The following is a 16256-nucleotide window of genomic DNA, read 5'->3' as shown; positions in this document are numbered from 1 at the left end:
TCTTAATAATAATCTCATTTTGCCGACCAGACACTGTGGATCAGACACAGGAAGCGAGGGGGGGGCATGGATCTCCTGACTCCCTCTCCAGGGCTCTCTCCACCCACCCTGCTGCCTGTCCTCCGCCCGCTGGGAGTGGATTCTGTTCCAACCTGTGAGGCTCCAATCCCCGCGGACCACCCACCAGCTCCTGCCTGGGGCCGGCCTGCTCCCTGCACCTGCTCACCTGGGGGGCAGTTCTCCAGCAGGTGGACGGTGAGGGCAGCAGGGCTAAAGGTGGGCCAGTTGTCATTGTCATCCAGGATGGTGACGACCAGGTCAGCTGTGCCGTTGAGCAGCCCAATGTCCTCAGCCAGCAGCAGCAGCTCCAAGACGGGAGGTGAGAAGGCCTCCCGGTCAATGACCACACCCGACCTCACTGTCACCACGCCTGACGCCCAGGGCCACCAGTCAGGGAGATGCAGAGGAAAGGGGTGCAGGGGAAAGAGGGCAAGAGCCGGCCAGGAGGGTCGTGGGAAGACCAGCACAATGTGGGAAGAGAGAAAAGAGGAGCAGAGAAAGCAACAGATGACTTTCTTCCCCAAAGGCTCAACGACCAAAGCTTAGGGAGGTCCCCTTGGTGCCAGTCTCCTGAGACTGTCCCCTCCCAGGTGCCTTCGGCAGGTCTCAGAGTCCTGCCTGAGATGGGTGACCCGAGGTGAGGGATTGACCTGCTCGGCTGAGAGAGGCGCTAGTATGTCCCTCCTTGGTGTCACCTTCCCCCAACCGGTCTACTGTCTAGGACCAGACTGATGTGACGTGGTCTCTGGAGACCTTTGGGGGTGCTTTGGGGACAGAGCTTTGGCTGCTTCTGGCTGACTAGGGGCCTGCCTCTGGCTGGGCACAGGGAGATGGAGGAGTGGGTTGGGGGCTCTCTGTCTAGGCCGAGAGTTTATGTATTAGCAGGTCCCTTGTGTTGTCCCCAAGCCTCCTCCGGGGTCATCTCACCTGGCCCCAGGTGCCCTAACCCAGCTCGGCAGGGGAGGCCCTAGACCCAGCCCCGGCCCCCTCCTGCCCCAGCTGGGAGAGGTGGGCAGGCGAGAGTGCTGGGTGTGCAGAGGCCTCACCCGTACTATTGTCGATGTCAAAGAGGCCGCTCTGGGCACCCAGCAGCTGGTAGGTCACCACGGCATAGACGTCCAGGTCTGCATCCAGGGCCAGGATGGGCCCGTTGAGCACCGTGAGGGGGGTCCCTGGACCAGGGGGAGAAGGGTCACTGCAGGGCCAACCCGGCCCCCCGCCCCCGCCCCCGCCCCTTCCCAGTGAGCCATGGCTGACAATGGATGAGAGGGAGGTGAGGTGGACGGGGTGGGGAGGCCCTGGGCCGGCTGCGGCAGCCTTGGCAGACTGACGCAGATGCCTGGGAGCGGCCTCAAAGCCCTGCTGGGGAGAAAACACAACAGTGGTGAGCAAGCGCCTCAGGGCCCCCACGGAGCACGCCTGCCTTCCCAGCAGCCTTTGAGGTTGGCTATTCCGAGGGAGGGCCTGGGGGCTCCCTGACATCCTCTCCCTGTGCACGGGCCCTATCGAGGTGTGCATACCCCTCCCAGTCTGTCCACGTGTGTCCACAGGTGTCTGACCATACATGACTGGAAATGCAGGTGTGTGTGCAGGGCTCTGTTCACATGGCCACGGGGGCACTCGCAGGCCTGGGCGCCCTGGCTGTGTGCCTGCCTGCCTCTGCATGTGGGCACATTCGCACACGGAGTGCACTGTATAGGCACCCACATGCCTATGTGTGTCTGTGCACGTGTGTAAGCCCACATATATGCTTGACAAGAACATGTATTAGCACATGTATGAGCATATTCATAGGCAGGACTAAGAAACAAGTTCACGTAGGGGGGCACCCAGCCAGAGACAAGGAGCTTCTCAGTTCATCTTTTTCTGACTTGGAATTCGAGTTTGGGGGCTGGAGGAAGAGGGAGAGGACCTCCTGGGGGACAGGAAGAAGGAGATTCTGTCGCTCTGAAGGGAGGTGAGACTGCTCAGTGCCTGTGTGTGGGGAAGAGCTCTGCTGGCCTACACAGGCCCTGATTACAGATGCCCCGGAAGCTTCCAGAAGCCTCCAGGATGCTTGGTGCTCCTGGGGTGCAGGGAGCAGGGAGGATGGGCTTGCTCCCATCCTGGGTGTTCCTCACACCTCACTGTCCCTCTTGAGGAGCATTGGGGCTGCTCTCAGACCACTTTGAGGACCAATGGTCACTTCCAACTACACCTGTGGCCTCTTTGGTGGCCCTGAGAGAACTGGCAGCCCGGGCCCACCAGCCCCTTGGAGCTGCTTCCCTCCCTCCCGTCCACACCTTCTGGCACCCGCCGGCTCTGTGGTGAGGCTACCACCCCAGCCAGGCCTCAGCTGGGCCCACCTCTGGTAGGAGGTGGATCCACAGGCCTCTGGGACCAGGTGGTGCCTGGCAGCAGCAGGAGTTCCCGGGCGGGCCCAGCACCTACCAGCGGGAGAGTTCTCCATCACCTCTGCCTGGTAGGTGCTCTCCGTGAAGAGGGGGTGGTTGTCATTCTCGTCCGCAAGGAAGATCAGCAGCAAGTCAAAATCCTGTGGGAGGCATGACGGGGGGCAGGCTGTAGGCACGTCCTAGCAAAGTGCTCCGAAGGCTGAGAGGTGTGGGGTCAGGGCACAGGGTGGGGAATGAAAAAGCCCATCCTGGGGGTCTAGAGACCTAGGTTCAAGTCCCTGCTGTGCTAGCAGCTCTTTGCACGGCCTTAAGCAAATCATTTCCCCTCGCTGGGCCTCAGTTTTCCAATCTGGCAAATGGGATCTTAACTCGTTCACAGAGGCGCTGTGACGTTCACAGCAGGAGGGGTGAGCACAGCATTTAATCAGGTCCGTCTCTTGGCAAGAAAGACTGCAGGCAGGAAGATGAGTGGTGGCTTTCAGACCTCCTAGGCCAGCCTGATGCCCTATCAGAGTTCACCCACACTCGCACCAGGGCTGCACTTCACGTTTTTAAAAAACCAGTCATAGTTCTGATCTCTCTGAACCTCCACTGCAGAGGCAAGAAAACCAAGGCCCAGAGGTGACTGAACTGCACGGCAATTAGCAGCAGAGTGGGGACCAGCCCCCAAGCCTCCTGACTCCCACCACTCAATGCTGCTGCTTCCCAGCGTGGCCCAGGCCCTCCACAGCGCAGGCAGAGGCGGGGAGTGAGAGCAGGAGAGGAAAGAAGGGGAGAGGAAGTGGGAGAAGGAGAGAGAGGAGCACAGAATGAGAGAGGCCAGTGACTTACAAGTCTCCTCGGCCTATACAGATGGGGAAACTGAGGCCCAGAAAGGGTAGCGTCTTGGCTGAACCATGCAACTAGTCAGAAGCAGAGCTGGGCTAAGCCAGACCCAATGGCTCTTGGTCAAGGTCGTGCCCCAGACCTCATGGCTGAACCTACCCCCAAAGGGACCGTTTGCTTGCAACACCCACCTCCTCTTAGTACAGAGAAACCATTTCTTTGGCTTTTGAGGGAAAAGCCACCCTTTCAGGGGAAATGTAACTTTGCCAGCACCCCAGAGCTGTGTCTGTGAGTGCACCCAGGCCACATGCACACACAACGGTGGTGTGTGCCCAAGTGTCAGTGGTTTGAGGGGAGATGATGGCTGAGTTCCCGGAGTGTTTGCCATGTGCCAGGCACCAGGCTGAGCACTTTGCAGATACTGGCTCCTTTGAGTCCTCTCCACAACCTTGGGGCATCATTTTGCAGAAGAAGAAGAAACTGCCTGGCCAAAGTCACATGCCCGCTGACAGGCAGGCCTGGGAATTGAACCCAGCACTTGCTCACTCCAAGGCCTGTGCATCCAGCCCCCTGGCCAGGTCGCCTGTGCGTCTCAGGCGCCCGGCTGCTCCCCCCATCTCACCATGCCCTCCAGCCTCACCCTCCTGGCTATGCGCGGGTTCTCCGGGTTGTCCTTCACGGAAATGGTGAGCTTGTACTCTGGGATCCGCTCGCGGTCCAGGGGCCGGTTCACGGTGACGATCCCTGACTGGGAAGGGGAGGGCTGGTGAGCTCGGAAGCGACCTGTTCCCCACTTTGAGCTCTGGCCACAGATGCCCAACTGCTCTGCCTGTGCTTCAAGTGCCTGTGAATTCCCTCCCTAAGTCCCCGCAGACATGGTCTCTAAGAGCGCCCCCCAGCGCCCAGGTGCTGCTATCTCAAGGGGATGGAGCCTCTGAGGACCCTGTGATGCCAGCAGCTGGTAACACTCCAAGATGTCAAATGAGCCTAGTGGTACTGAGGCTCTGGCCCCATATCTGCACATGCTAAGCCTTGGGGGTGACGGGGACCCCAGGGATGGCTCAGCTGGGAATCTCAGGTTCCATGCTTCCCACCGAGACTCTTGAGTCCTAGTGGAGGAAGGAGGCTCGAGGAGGAAATGGAACCAGAAGGAGACCAGACAGCTGTGTAGGAAAGCCTCTAGGGCAGGGTCCCCCTTTTTAGGAAAAATGCTGGGGGACCACCCTGGGTCAGTTCCGGCCCTACCGTGGCATTGATGGCGAAGGCCCGCTCCCGGTTGCCTGCAGTGATGTTAAAGGTGAGGAGGGCATTGCACCCGCTGTCAGCGTCGCTGGCTAGGATGTGGGCGACGAAGCTGGAGACGGGGCTGTTCTCACTGATGGTCACGTTCATGGGGAGGTTCAGCAGCACAGGGTCGTTGTCATTGATGTCCAGCACCCGAATCCCCACCAGCATCTGGGGCGCGTCAGGGGAGGAGGAGAGGAAGAAGAGGTGACCGACAGCAGAAGAGGGCGTGTGAGGAGACAGAGAGGAGAGAGAGGGAGAAAGGGATGGTGGACATGGTAGCCAAGGAGCGGGCGAGGAGTGAGGCAGGGCAGGAGAGCGAAGGGGTGGTGAGGGAGGAAGGAAGGTGCAGTTGAGGACCATGGAGAAGACAGAGGAGGAGGAAGAAGAAAATGATAATGAACAAGGCAAGGAGATGAAAACGAGGGTAAGAGGGAAGCAGAAAAGGTAGAGGCAGAGGCGAACTGAAAGTGGCAGTGGCAGCGGCAGAGGCCTGCTCATAAGGCGGCCTCCCCAGAGAGCTGCTGGGGGGAGACAACTTGCAGTGGCCATGGCTGCCAGGCCCCAGGTCCAGCCTCCCTGGGCGAGCCCCAAGATCCACTCACAAGTCTGTTAGGGGCCCTGAGAGCACGTGGCCTCTCTGGGCTTGGAGACAGGAGTCTCCATGGAGAGTTCAGGGGGCAGCAAGGTAAAGCCAGTAGAATGGGGGCCCCAGACTCACCGTGGAACTGAGTGGGGGCACCCCCCTGTCTCGAGCACAGATGGTCAGGTTATAGAAGGCAATGGTTTCCCGGTCCAGCTCCACATCCTTCCGGACCCGCAGCACACCCTCCACAGGAGAGATCAAAAACTCCCCTGGGTGCCACCCAGGAGAGGCCAGAGTGAGCCGGGATTGGTCAAGAGTGGCGGAGAGCCCAGGCCTGTCCCGCTTCCTCTAGCAATGCCCCAGCTTCGGATCCTCCTGGGACCTGCCAAGGTCTGGCAAGTTCAGGAGGGAGGGGGACAGATAACTGCTGGGTGCAGGTGGGTCTGGGCCCGCTCAGGCCCTGATGTGCCTGAGAGGCCAGGCCAGTTTCCTTCCTGGCTCATGGGCAGGCCAGGGACTAACTCTGGATAAGATAGTCACATTGAACAAGTGGGCTTCAATAAGGTTGCAGGATACAAAATCAATAGACAAAAATCTGTTGTGTTTCTATATACTAGTGATGAGCTATCAAAAAGAGAAATTAAGAAAATAATCACATTTATAATTGCATCAAAAGAATAAAATTACCTATAAGTAAATTTAACCAAGGAGGTGAAAGACCTATACTTGAAAACTATAAGACTTAATGAAAGAAATTGAAGATATAAATAATTGTTAAAACATCCATACTACCCAAAGCAACCTACAGATTCAATGCAATCCCTATCAAAATTCCAATGGCATTTTCCACAGAAATAGAATAGACAACACTAAAATTTGTATGGAACCCCAAAAGTAATTCTGAGAAAGAACAAAGCTGGAGGCATCATGTTCCCTGATTTCAAACTATATTACAAAGCTATAGTAATCAAAACAGTATGGTTTGGGCATAAAAAACAGACATAGATCACAGAACTGAACAAAGAGCCCAGAAATAAACTCACACAGGCGTGGCCAATTAATTTATGACAAAGGAATGAGAATATATAATGAAGAAAGAACAATCGATGGTGCTGGGAAAACAGGACAGCCACCTGCACAAGAATGAAATGAAACCACTAGGTTGCACCTTACACGAAAATTAACCCAAAATGGATTAAAGGCTTGAATGTAAGACCTGACACCATAAAACTCCTACAAGAAAACATAGACAATAAGCTCCTTGACATTGGTCTTGACAAGGAATTTTTGGATTTGACACCAAAAGCAAAGGCAACAAAAGCAAGAAGAAACCAGTGGGACCACGTCAAACCAAAAAGCTGCACAGCAAAGGAAGCCACCACAATGGAAAGGTGACCTACGGGATGAGAGAAAAATCTTTGCAAATCATATGTGTGGTAAGGGGTCAATACCCCAAATACATAAAGAACTGATTCAACACAAGCACAAACAACAACAAAAACAAAACAGAAAATGAAATGGGAATCCGGAGAAAGGTGATGACGTATCTAAGCTCTCCCAGCAAGTTAACAACAGACCAGGATTCCAACCCAGGGCTCCGGGTCTCAGCTCACTGCATCCCATGGGACTTGGAATCTTTCCAGACAGTCAGGGCTGAGCCAGGTGGGAGGTGGGGGAGGGAGGGTGAGAGCAGGGAGTGGGTACGGGAATAGAGCAGAGGGGCAAGTGGGAGCCCAGCTGAACAGACGAAAGGGGAGGGACAGTGAGTCCGAGAGGTGGAGAGAGCGTGAAGAAGAGGGGTTATCTGTGTGAACTCCTCCAGGAACCGGTGACAGGGAGGGTTACTTCCTTCACTTTCCCTCTGGTACCTGGGCAGAGTGGGGCACTGACTGCTCAGGAACACGCAGCACAGGAGGGCACAGCAAGGACAGAGGCCCAGGCTCTCCCACAATTTCCTCTGCCTGCCCCTTCTCATCCTCCCTCACCATTCCCTGCCCCCAGCTCCTATTGCTCTGATGTAAAAAACAGCCTCTTCAAGGCTCACCTGCAGCTGGGATTTCCCGCCAGCTTTTCTGCTCCCAGCAGCCTTTTAGACTGCGTGCAGCAGGATTTCCTGAGCCTGATACTCCACGGTCTCCAAGAACTGAGGATTCCCTTCTAGGGGTTTCCGGGCCCTGTCTCAGCCCTTGCCCATGTGTAAGCAGATGGCCCCCTCCCTCTCTCCAAAGCCAGCCACCCCTTGAAAGAAGGGAAGGAAGAGGTTCTGAAGGCTCAGGGGGGCAGGCCTGAGGCTCTGGGAGCTGGGCCCAGGCTAGATTCCTAATAAGTCAGCTCATTGCGGGAAGTAAATAGGCTAAAGACCCCTGGACAATAAATCATCCTCCTTATCCCCGGGGCCTGAACTCCGTGCCGCTCCACTCCTTCCGGAGTTGGAGGTTAAAAGCAGAGACTCACCACCTAGTCATACACAGATCTGCATCCTGATTTCATTCCTTTGTGCTCTTGGCTATGTTACCGAGTCCTGCCTTGATGTTCTCATCTGAGAAATGGGCTAATGAAGAGATGCCACCACAGGTTGTTCTGCTGCTGGACAAGTCTGTTCCACGTGTGTGCTAGATCCATGGCAGCCCTGGGTACCAGTAGGGGCATTCTGAAAGGCAGCCTAGGCATAATGCTCAAGGAACTGGGGGCTCTGGCAGAGGATGGAGATTAAGAAAGGGGTCCCAGGAGTGGGTCTGACCAGAAGGGTTAGCTGAGAAGGTTGGGGTTGGCAGGAGAGGCTCAAGTAGGCGTGGCCTATTCCCCAGCTGTTTTCCTCCTCACGCCTCAGGGGGGCTGGCACCAGCCTGTCATCCCCATGTCTGTCCCCCACTGACAGGAGCGCCCTCCAGGCTCAGGCTGCAATGGGGGAAAAGGTGACCTTGCGGCTGTGTAGCCTGGAGCATGTCCCTTCACCTGTGGTGTGTCCCTACACCCGCTCTCCCAGAAAACAGCTCTGATTTATAGTGTGTCAGTTTTTCCAGTTACCAACACGGTGTCACTAAACCCGGAGGGGAGGCGGGAAGAGATGTGGGGAAAGGCTAGCATGACCTCGTGAGCACACCCTTAGCTCATCGCTTATCTCTTCTGACACGGGGCCGCGCTCGGCGAGCCTGAGGTTATCGCTGGGCTCTGGATGTCTGCTCTTCCTTCCTGGGGGGAGGGAGCCAGGCTGCTCAGACCAGGGAAGTCTCCGGCCTCTCTCCCTCTGCCCGGGACCCGCCTCTCAGGCTTCTGGGACACGCAGGAGACCCCAACTTCCGAAGGCTGACCCTGGTCACATGCGGACTTTGCTCATGACACCAAGGGCCCATGGCATGGATCAGGACGCAGTTTTCTGGGGCACAGGTATGCCCTGCACCCCAAAGCTGGGTGCAGAGAGGGCCTTATTGGGAGGGGGCTCAGCTGCCCACCCAACACCCCCTCAACCGGGCTTTGGCATCCTCCTGACCAGGAGCAGGACCCCCATGAAATTATAAAACCTGTTTGTGAAAACAGCAGAGGAAGACCCTTGCTCAGTCCTTGGCCAGAGAGGAGACTTTTGGGAGGTGAAAGGTGGCAGGCATGTCAGAACTGTGACCCACGGGCTCTGGACAACAGGGGCCCCAGGTCTGGTCTAATAGAGTGAGTTTGTTTCTTTGCCTCTTTTTTTTAATTCTCACCCAAGGATTTTCAGAGAGAGTAGAAGAAGGGAAGGATGGAGTGTGTGTGTGTGTGTGTGTGTGTGTGTGTGTGTTTGAGAGAGAGAGAGAGAGAGAGAGAGAGAGAGAGAGAGAGAGAGAGAAAGAAAGATGTGAGAGAGACACATTGATTGGTTGCCTCCTGCACATGCCCCAATGGGGGCTGGGGATTGAACCTGCAACCCAGGTATGTGCCCTTGACCGGAAATTGAACCCGTGACTCTCTGGTCTGAGGGCGGATGCTCTAACCACTGAGCACGCCAGCCAGGGCTCTTCACCTCTTAATTGCAAATTCGCCCCAGGTTCTTAGTTCTAGCCTTGGACCTCTCCTCTGTTGGCTTCCTCAGTGTTCTCTCATCTGGTGGCTTTAAATATCTGTGCTGGCAACTCCCAAATACCTCTCTCCAGCCCAGACCTCTCTCCTGAACTGGCTTGTACATCCACCCTACCCGACACCTCAGCCTCACCTCACCTTTCCCCCTACACCTACACCTGCTCCTGCCTCAGTCTTCCCATCTGTTCATGGCAATACCCTCTCTCCAGTTGCTCAGGCCGAAACCTCGGTGTCATCCTTGACTTTTCCTCACATCCAATGTCGAATCAGTGAGCAGTTCCTGTTGGCTTCACCTTTGAAATATATCAGAGCTGACCACCTAGACCAGTGATGGCGAACCTATGACACGCATGTCAGAGGTGACACGCGAACTCATTTTTTTGGTTGATTTTTCTTTGTTAAATGGCATTTAAATATATAAAATAAATATCAAAAATATAAGTCTTTGTTTTACTATGGTTGCAAATATCAAAAAATTTCTATATGCGACACGGCACCAGAGTTAAGTTAGGGTTTTTCAAAATGCTGACATGCCGAGCTCAAAAGGTTTGCCATCACTGACCTAGACAGTGCCACCACCACTCTGGTCCTGGCTACATCATCCCTTCTGAGCACAGGAACTACAGTAGTCCTGACAAAATCTAAGTCAGCCCTAGCCGGCTTGGCTCAGTGGATAGAGCGTCAGCCTATGGACTGAAGGGTCCCAGATTCGATTCTGGTCGAGGGCACATGCCCAGTTGCGGGCTGGATCCCCAGTAGGGGGCTTGCAGGAGACAGCCAATTAATGATTCTCACTCATCATTGATGTTTCTATCTCTCTCTCTCTCTGAAATCAATAAAAAATATATTTTAAAAAATCTAAGTCAAACCGTGTCCCTCCTCGGCTCAAAGTCCTCCCATGGTCCCCACATCACTCAGATCAAGTTTCAATAATAGCCCGCAGGGCCCAACAACATCTGGACCCACCAGCTCTCTGATCTCATCTCTTCCTACTTGCCCCCCTGATGGACTTCATGTCAGTCACATGGTTTTTTTTGCTTGCTGCCAGGCTTGTTCCCACCTCAGGGCCTTTGCAATCGCTATTCCCTCTGCCTGGGATGCTCTTCCCTAGGCGTCCACATGACCCACTCCTCCCTTCCTTCAGGTCTTTGCTCAAATGCCACCTCTTGGACAGGTCTTCCTGGAACACCCCATCTGACCCTGCAGCCTTCCCCCTGGCGCTCCCCATCTCCTGGCTTTATATCCCCACCAGCACTAAGTCATCTGCTTCATCAGTTATGCTCATGGCCTGTGGCCTCCACCTGGAAAACATGTCCTACAGGGGCAGGGCTTTGCATCTGTTTTGTCCTTTCTGTATCCTCAGCACCTGCAATATGACTGGCATATGGTATGTGCTCAGTAACTATCAAATGATCAATTAAAAATCCAGATGTTTTACAAAGATTTAAATTTCTAATTTTTTTCAAATTTTCTTTTTAAAATGGGAAGGCCTGATACCCAGGCTGTAGAAATGGGAAAACATGATAAAAATAAAACAGACCAAAAAAAAAAAAAAAAAAAAGGAAGACATGGCTACAATTGGCAGGAGCTGAGCGGTGGCTGTCACAGGGCCCCCCTCCTACTCCCCATTGTCTTGCCTAGACCCCTTTTCTCATATACGTCTCCTGCGTAAGCCTAGAAGGCCTTAGGGTTTGGGATTCCTAGTCTACAGAAATGAGTGAAAACCACCTTGAGAAAACTCTCTCTGGCCTTAAACTCTGTTCTTCAGCGGAGGAGACCAGCCACGGTTGCTGTGAAGGCCATGGCTGGGTGACGATGAGACGTGCAGAGAAATCCCAGGGCTGAGTGTGTGCATTTGGGGGTGTGGGGGAGGATGTCTGTCCTTCCTCTACCTGAGCCTATTCTCTGGGTTTGACACAGGCGCATTTTCTGTTTGATTCTCAAAGAGTCTGTGGCCCTCCAAGGCTACTAGCCTCTGTTCCCAGATTTCTGCATGTTCTCACCATATCCATGTGAGATCATTTTCATCATCTCATGGATGGGGAAACCGAGGCCCAGAGAGGGCAAGATCACACAGTGGTGGGGCTCACTTTGCTCTTGAGTGGGGGGTCACCAGGCCCTCAGGTTGTGCTGCCCCCACCGCCCAGCTCAGGCCCCACTCACCCAGGGGGTCTCCATCCACGATGCTGTACTCCACCTGCCCGTTGGGGCCCGAGTCCCGGTCATGGGCCAGGAAGGTCCACACTCTCGGCCCCGGCTGGCCCTCGGTGACATCAAACGGCCCCTCATAGTCTCGGGGGAAGGTGGGCACGTTGTCGTTGATGTCATTCACGTTCACAAGCACCTGCGATGGGGGACACGTTTAGCCGGGCGGCACCTCAGCCCGCCCTGTGCTGGGTCCGGATTCCTCATCTGGAAACTGGACCCAATAATCCTGCCTCAGGGGGCTGATGCGAGCCTCAGACGAGATGTGGACGTGGGAGCCTTTGTACGCTGTGCACGGTTGAGTCATTGTCATTGTAGAAGCCTTTTTATGGGCATACTCATATTTTGATAATGATGCTCTGAACTTCTACTTATTGCTATACCACGGCCATTTTACATGGTCTCATTTGCTCCCACACGCTGCAATCGCTTTTATTTTCCGATCTCACAGAGAAGGAAAGTGAAGCTGGGGTTGGTTAAGTGACTTGCTCAGAGCCACACAGCTAGGAAATGCAAGATCAGGGATATGAATCCTGCTGGTCTGACCAGAGCTTGTGCTCTCCCCATGAAGGGGAGGAAGGCAGGTATCAGCATGTATCTGATAGATGCAACCTCTCAGAGAGGTTCATTCACTTCCTCAAAGACACACAGCAAGTTTGGATGAGCTGCCGAGACCAGGACAGGGCTCTTGGATTTAGGTGCTTTTCCTGGATAATCTTTCCCTACCCCTCTTCCCATCTGAGCTTTCTGGGCTCCATTTCCCCTACCCACAAGTTGGGGCTGCGTCCTACCGTGGTGGTGGAGGTGAGGCGGCGGGACAAGATGGGGCACTGGTCTGTGGCTGTGACGATCAGGGTGTAGCGGCCATGGCAGATCTCATAGTCCAGCTCCTTGGCAGCACGGATGACACCCTGGGGGATACATAGAGGGAACGAGGGTGGAGCGATGGGTAGTGAGTCTAGGCCCCCCTGGGGACCAGCTCCTTCATGGGGTACTCTGAGACTACCCCAGCAGGCGGCATCCCGGCCATGATGGGAAACCCGTGTTGCCACCCAGCCCAGGATTTCCATTTTCCCACAATGGCTGCCCCACACACCCCAGTTTCCCTCCCAGACTCCATCTTTGCTGGGCCCCCACCCCACGATGTCACTGAGCTCCCTCCCCTCCAATCCCTTTAGCCAGGTGACCCTCTTCTTAGACCCCGCCATCAGCTGCTGACCGTGTGTCTGTCAATATGGAAAGTATCGATGATGTTGCCTGCAATGATGGCGTAGGTCACTGTGCCGTTAGGCCCCTCGTCCAGGTCAAGCGCCTGGATGGTGACGAGGCTGGCATTGATCGTGTCCGGCCCCTCATCCAGCAAGATCTCGTAGTGGGGCTGCTGGAACACAGGTGCGTTATCGTTCTCGTCCACGATGGTCACGTACACGTGAGTGGTGGCCTGCGGAGAAGAACGTGGAAGGTTCCTTGGTCAGCGGACTGGAGAGGTTGAGGTGGAGCCAGCTGCATGTTCCTCCAGGCTGCACTCACTCAGGGAGAGGGAGAAGGATGAGAGGGAGGGCAGGCACAGGCTGGTAGAGAAGGCACTCACACAAAAGCCATCTAGGTAACCGCTTAGGTACAAGATGCTACTTGCACCACCACCTCTGTCCACGTCCACTGCAGACATTACTAATCAAACATGGCACTGCTTAGGCCAGATGTAACCTCAGGATCCTTGTCAGTTCAGAGACCTAGTGATTAAAACTGGCATATAAGAGACCTGGACCTTGTGGCTCAGTTGGTTGAGCGTCGTCCCATGTACTAAGACAGTGGTTCTCAACCTTCCTAATGCCGCGACCCTTTAATACAGTTCCTCATGTTGTGGTGACCCCCAATTTCATTGTTACAAATTGACATAGTGATTAATCACAAAAACAATATGTAATTATATATGTGTTTTCCGATGGTCTTAGGCAACCCCTGTGAAAGGGTCGTTTGACCTCCAAAGGGGTCGCAACCCACAGGTTGAGAACCGCTGTACTAAGAGGTTGCCTGTTCAATTCCTAGTGAGGGCACATGCCCGGGTTGTGGGCTCAATCCCCAATAGGGGGCATGCAGGAGGCAGCCAATTGATGCTTCTTTCTCATTCATCTCTCTGTCTCTCTCTGTCAATAAAGAAACATTAAAAAAAAATAAAATTGGCATCGAAGATGAACCCCAGTAACCACCCTGAGCCCATAGCTTTTCCTGGGCCAGGGCTTTACTGACCCTGAACCTCCACCTGGAGTACAAAAGGCAAGGAGGCGTCACCCATGCCCCTGTAAATGCAAGAAATGCCGGTCTTCAGCATTTTGAAGGAGGACGACACTGGATGTCGGGCGATTCCACGGGCAGAATTTGTTGAGCTGTGAGAAACAAAGCTCCCAGAACACGCTTCGCTGCAAGAACAGTTTGTGCCGTGTGCTCTCCTGCGACTGGCCGTTGTTGGCCGATGCTTGGACCACATGTACTAGGTAGACACCTGGAACTCGGTGCTCAGCACCATGGAGCAATGGTTGATGCGGCACCCCACGAGCAGAGAAGGTACATGGAGACAGAGGTTAGCCACGTGCTGGCATCTCTGCTCCTCACCCCGTCCCCTCTCCATTCTGCTTCTCCACCTGGGAGGATGGCCCTGTGGACTGCCTCACCTGGGCTCCCTTGCCATCTGCTTCCAGATGGGTTGGGCCGATGGGAGGTCCTGGCAGAAGATGTGGGGAGGGAGAGAGAGTTGGGGTGTTTCTCCCCCACTCCTTCCTTTCCTCGCTCTAGTTCCACCAGTGGCTGCGTTTCTCCTGCTAGGCGGCCCCCTTTCACAGCTCCAGCTCTCACTGGGCTCCAGTCACCTCACCTCCTCTTGCCCTGTGGCTCTGTGAGAGGTAAGGGCTTCCGGCAGCTGCTGGTCTGAGGGGCGTCACCCGCTCTGTAACAGGCCTTCTATTAAACCACCTTCAGTTGAGCCCTGAGTGGCTCTTCTCTTTACTACCAGGACCCTGACTAATACAAACCATTCTGTCAGCACAACACTGCCACCTTGCAGGAAAGGGCCGGATTCCAGCCTCAGCCATGGTTCCCCACTTTCCCAGACTCCGGGAAGCGAGTCTAATAATCTGCAGGGGCTGGGAGTGGTGCGTCTAACAGGGCTGCCTACCAGCCTCTTCGCTCTGAGATCAGCCTGAGCTTGGGAGGGGAGGGGGTCTGATTCCCTCTAGTCTCACGAGGAGGAAGTTAATGCCCCCAAGGCCCTTTCAGCTGAGCCCTTCCTGCCTTGGCATTGAGAAAACAGTGCTTCAGGTTTCTGGACCATGTCCACACCTTGGGCAATGCCCTGTGTCTCACCCCGCTGCAAACCAGGAAGCTCAGTTGGTGGAAGTGTGAGGAGGAAGGAAGTGGAGGAGAGCATCATGGGTAGCTACTCTCAGGTGTTCTAGCCCTCTCGGGGTGGGGGGGGGGGCTTGGGAGGGCACTGCTCCCCTCCCCATAGTTCCAGGCTCCCCTCACCCACCTCCTAGGCCCTGGGGCAGAGGGAGTCTGCTTTCAAGGGTGGTTTGGGCAAGCCCAGGCCAGGAAGAAATGGAGGGGTTGGGGGCAGGTGCTCCAGGGTCTCACCCTTGAAGGACCCCACCTCTGCTAGAGGATGGCCAGGGTGGGAAGTGGGCTCAGGACCCACCTGATTTCAATGGGCTTGGTGCCTTCTCTGGGTGGAAGAGCTTACCCTCTGCCAGCAGGAAGGGCCCTGGAGTCTCCTGGAGTGGGGTCATAAGATCAGGTTCATGATCAAGGACCTGCTTGTGTGCTGGCAATCTCTGGGCCTTTCATAGCAGGGAGATTATCAGTCCAGGGGGACTGGGCCTGCACAGGTCACCTAGTAACAGCACGACACCCACCTTCCTCTGTTGTAGCCTTTCCTGCCCCGGGAGCGAGGTCTAAGAGCCCTCAGAGAGCCTCTGACTTGGATCAGGGCGCCCAGAATTCCCGGCTACTCTTGAGTCCCACTACCATGATTCCCGACCCAGGTGAGCTCTGTCCCTCAGCCCGGGAGTTGCCTGGGAGCTCGAGATCCCCAATGAGCCAGCAGCACTCCTGGGAGCTTCAGCCAGGCTGGGTAAACTGGTGAAATGGCTGTGCCCTCCCGCTCTTTCAATCCCTGGCCCTAGCCACTGCCACCGCCACTCTCCACTTAGGAACTCACTTACTCACTTAATTGTCACTTTAAACCCCTTCTCCATGCCCAGTTTTGTGCCAGGGACTCAGGAACATCAAGGAGAGGCCCTTGCCTCCAAACAGCTCATGGTGTAGCTCAGAGGGCAGATGAGCCCCGATGAAATCAACTGGTTGGTGACCCCAGGCCGGGTGTGATGGCTGAAGGGGTGTGGCTATAAGGACTGGAAGGGGCCCCTCAGGAGAAGGTCAGAGCACTTTGTGAAGGGGAAGGACTTGAGCCGAACCCTGAGGGACGAGAAGACTTTGGAGGAGAGGAGAGAGACACTGCCAGTGGCGCCGGTGTGCTGAGTGGGGTGCGAGAGCAGGGCACTAGCAGTGGGGGGGTGCGCGTGCCCCGAGGATGCCCAGGCACAGGAGTGGGATGGTGCGAAGTGGGAAGGGAAGTTGGGGTCTGGGGGGAGAGGGCACTGGTGATTTTCTATGGGACACAAGACCAGATATTGTGCACGCACTACCTGTGTCCTAGTGCAGGGATGTGCCAAGCCTGTTGTGTTCCTGCACCTGTGCCCCACCTATGTTTAGTGTGCATGTGCACAAGGGTGCAAGCTCTGGAATCTATAGTCAAGTCTGAACCAAAGTTAGGTTTTGTTTTTTCCCCCCATTCA

General features: G+C 55.1%; 1 protein-coding gene across 2 annotated transcripts in view; it reads right to left on the bottom strand.

The window, feature by feature from the left end:
- The window catches only part of CDH23 (cadherin related 23), a 355887-nt gene that overhangs the window by 20619 nt on the left and 319012 nt on the right, over nucleotides 1–16256 (bottom strand). For both annotated transcript variants that reach the window (XM_070432922.1, XM_070432923.1), the window contains exons 38-46: nucleotides 12626–12847; nucleotides 12198–12317; nucleotides 11365–11545; nucleotides 5284–5417; nucleotides 4524–4733; nucleotides 3919–4026; nucleotides 2491–2593; nucleotides 1107–1232; nucleotides 227–430 (exon numbers count right to left, since the gene is read on the bottom strand). In XM_070432922.1, the coding sequence (XP_070289023.1) occupies nucleotides 227–430; nucleotides 1107–1232; nucleotides 2491–2593; nucleotides 3919–4026; nucleotides 4524–4733; nucleotides 5284–5417; nucleotides 11365–11545; nucleotides 12198–12317; nucleotides 12626–12847 (1408 nt within the window). The remainder of the gene's footprint in view (nucleotides 1–226; nucleotides 431–1106; nucleotides 1233–2490; nucleotides 2594–3918; nucleotides 4027–4523; nucleotides 4734–5283; nucleotides 5418–11364; nucleotides 11546–12197; nucleotides 12318–12625; nucleotides 12848–16256) is intronic.

Source organism: Myotis yumanensis, unplaced genomic scaffold (assembly GCF_028538775.1).
Source record: "Myotis yumanensis isolate MYYU_CA2020_CCGP unplaced genomic scaffold, mMyoYum1.0.hap1 SCAF_13, whole genome shotgun sequence".
In the NCBI taxonomy this organism is placed as follows: domain Eukaryota; kingdom Metazoa; phylum Chordata; class Mammalia; order Chiroptera; family Vespertilionidae; genus Myotis; species Myotis yumanensis.
This window is presented reverse-complemented; position numbering and strand designations above follow the sequence as displayed.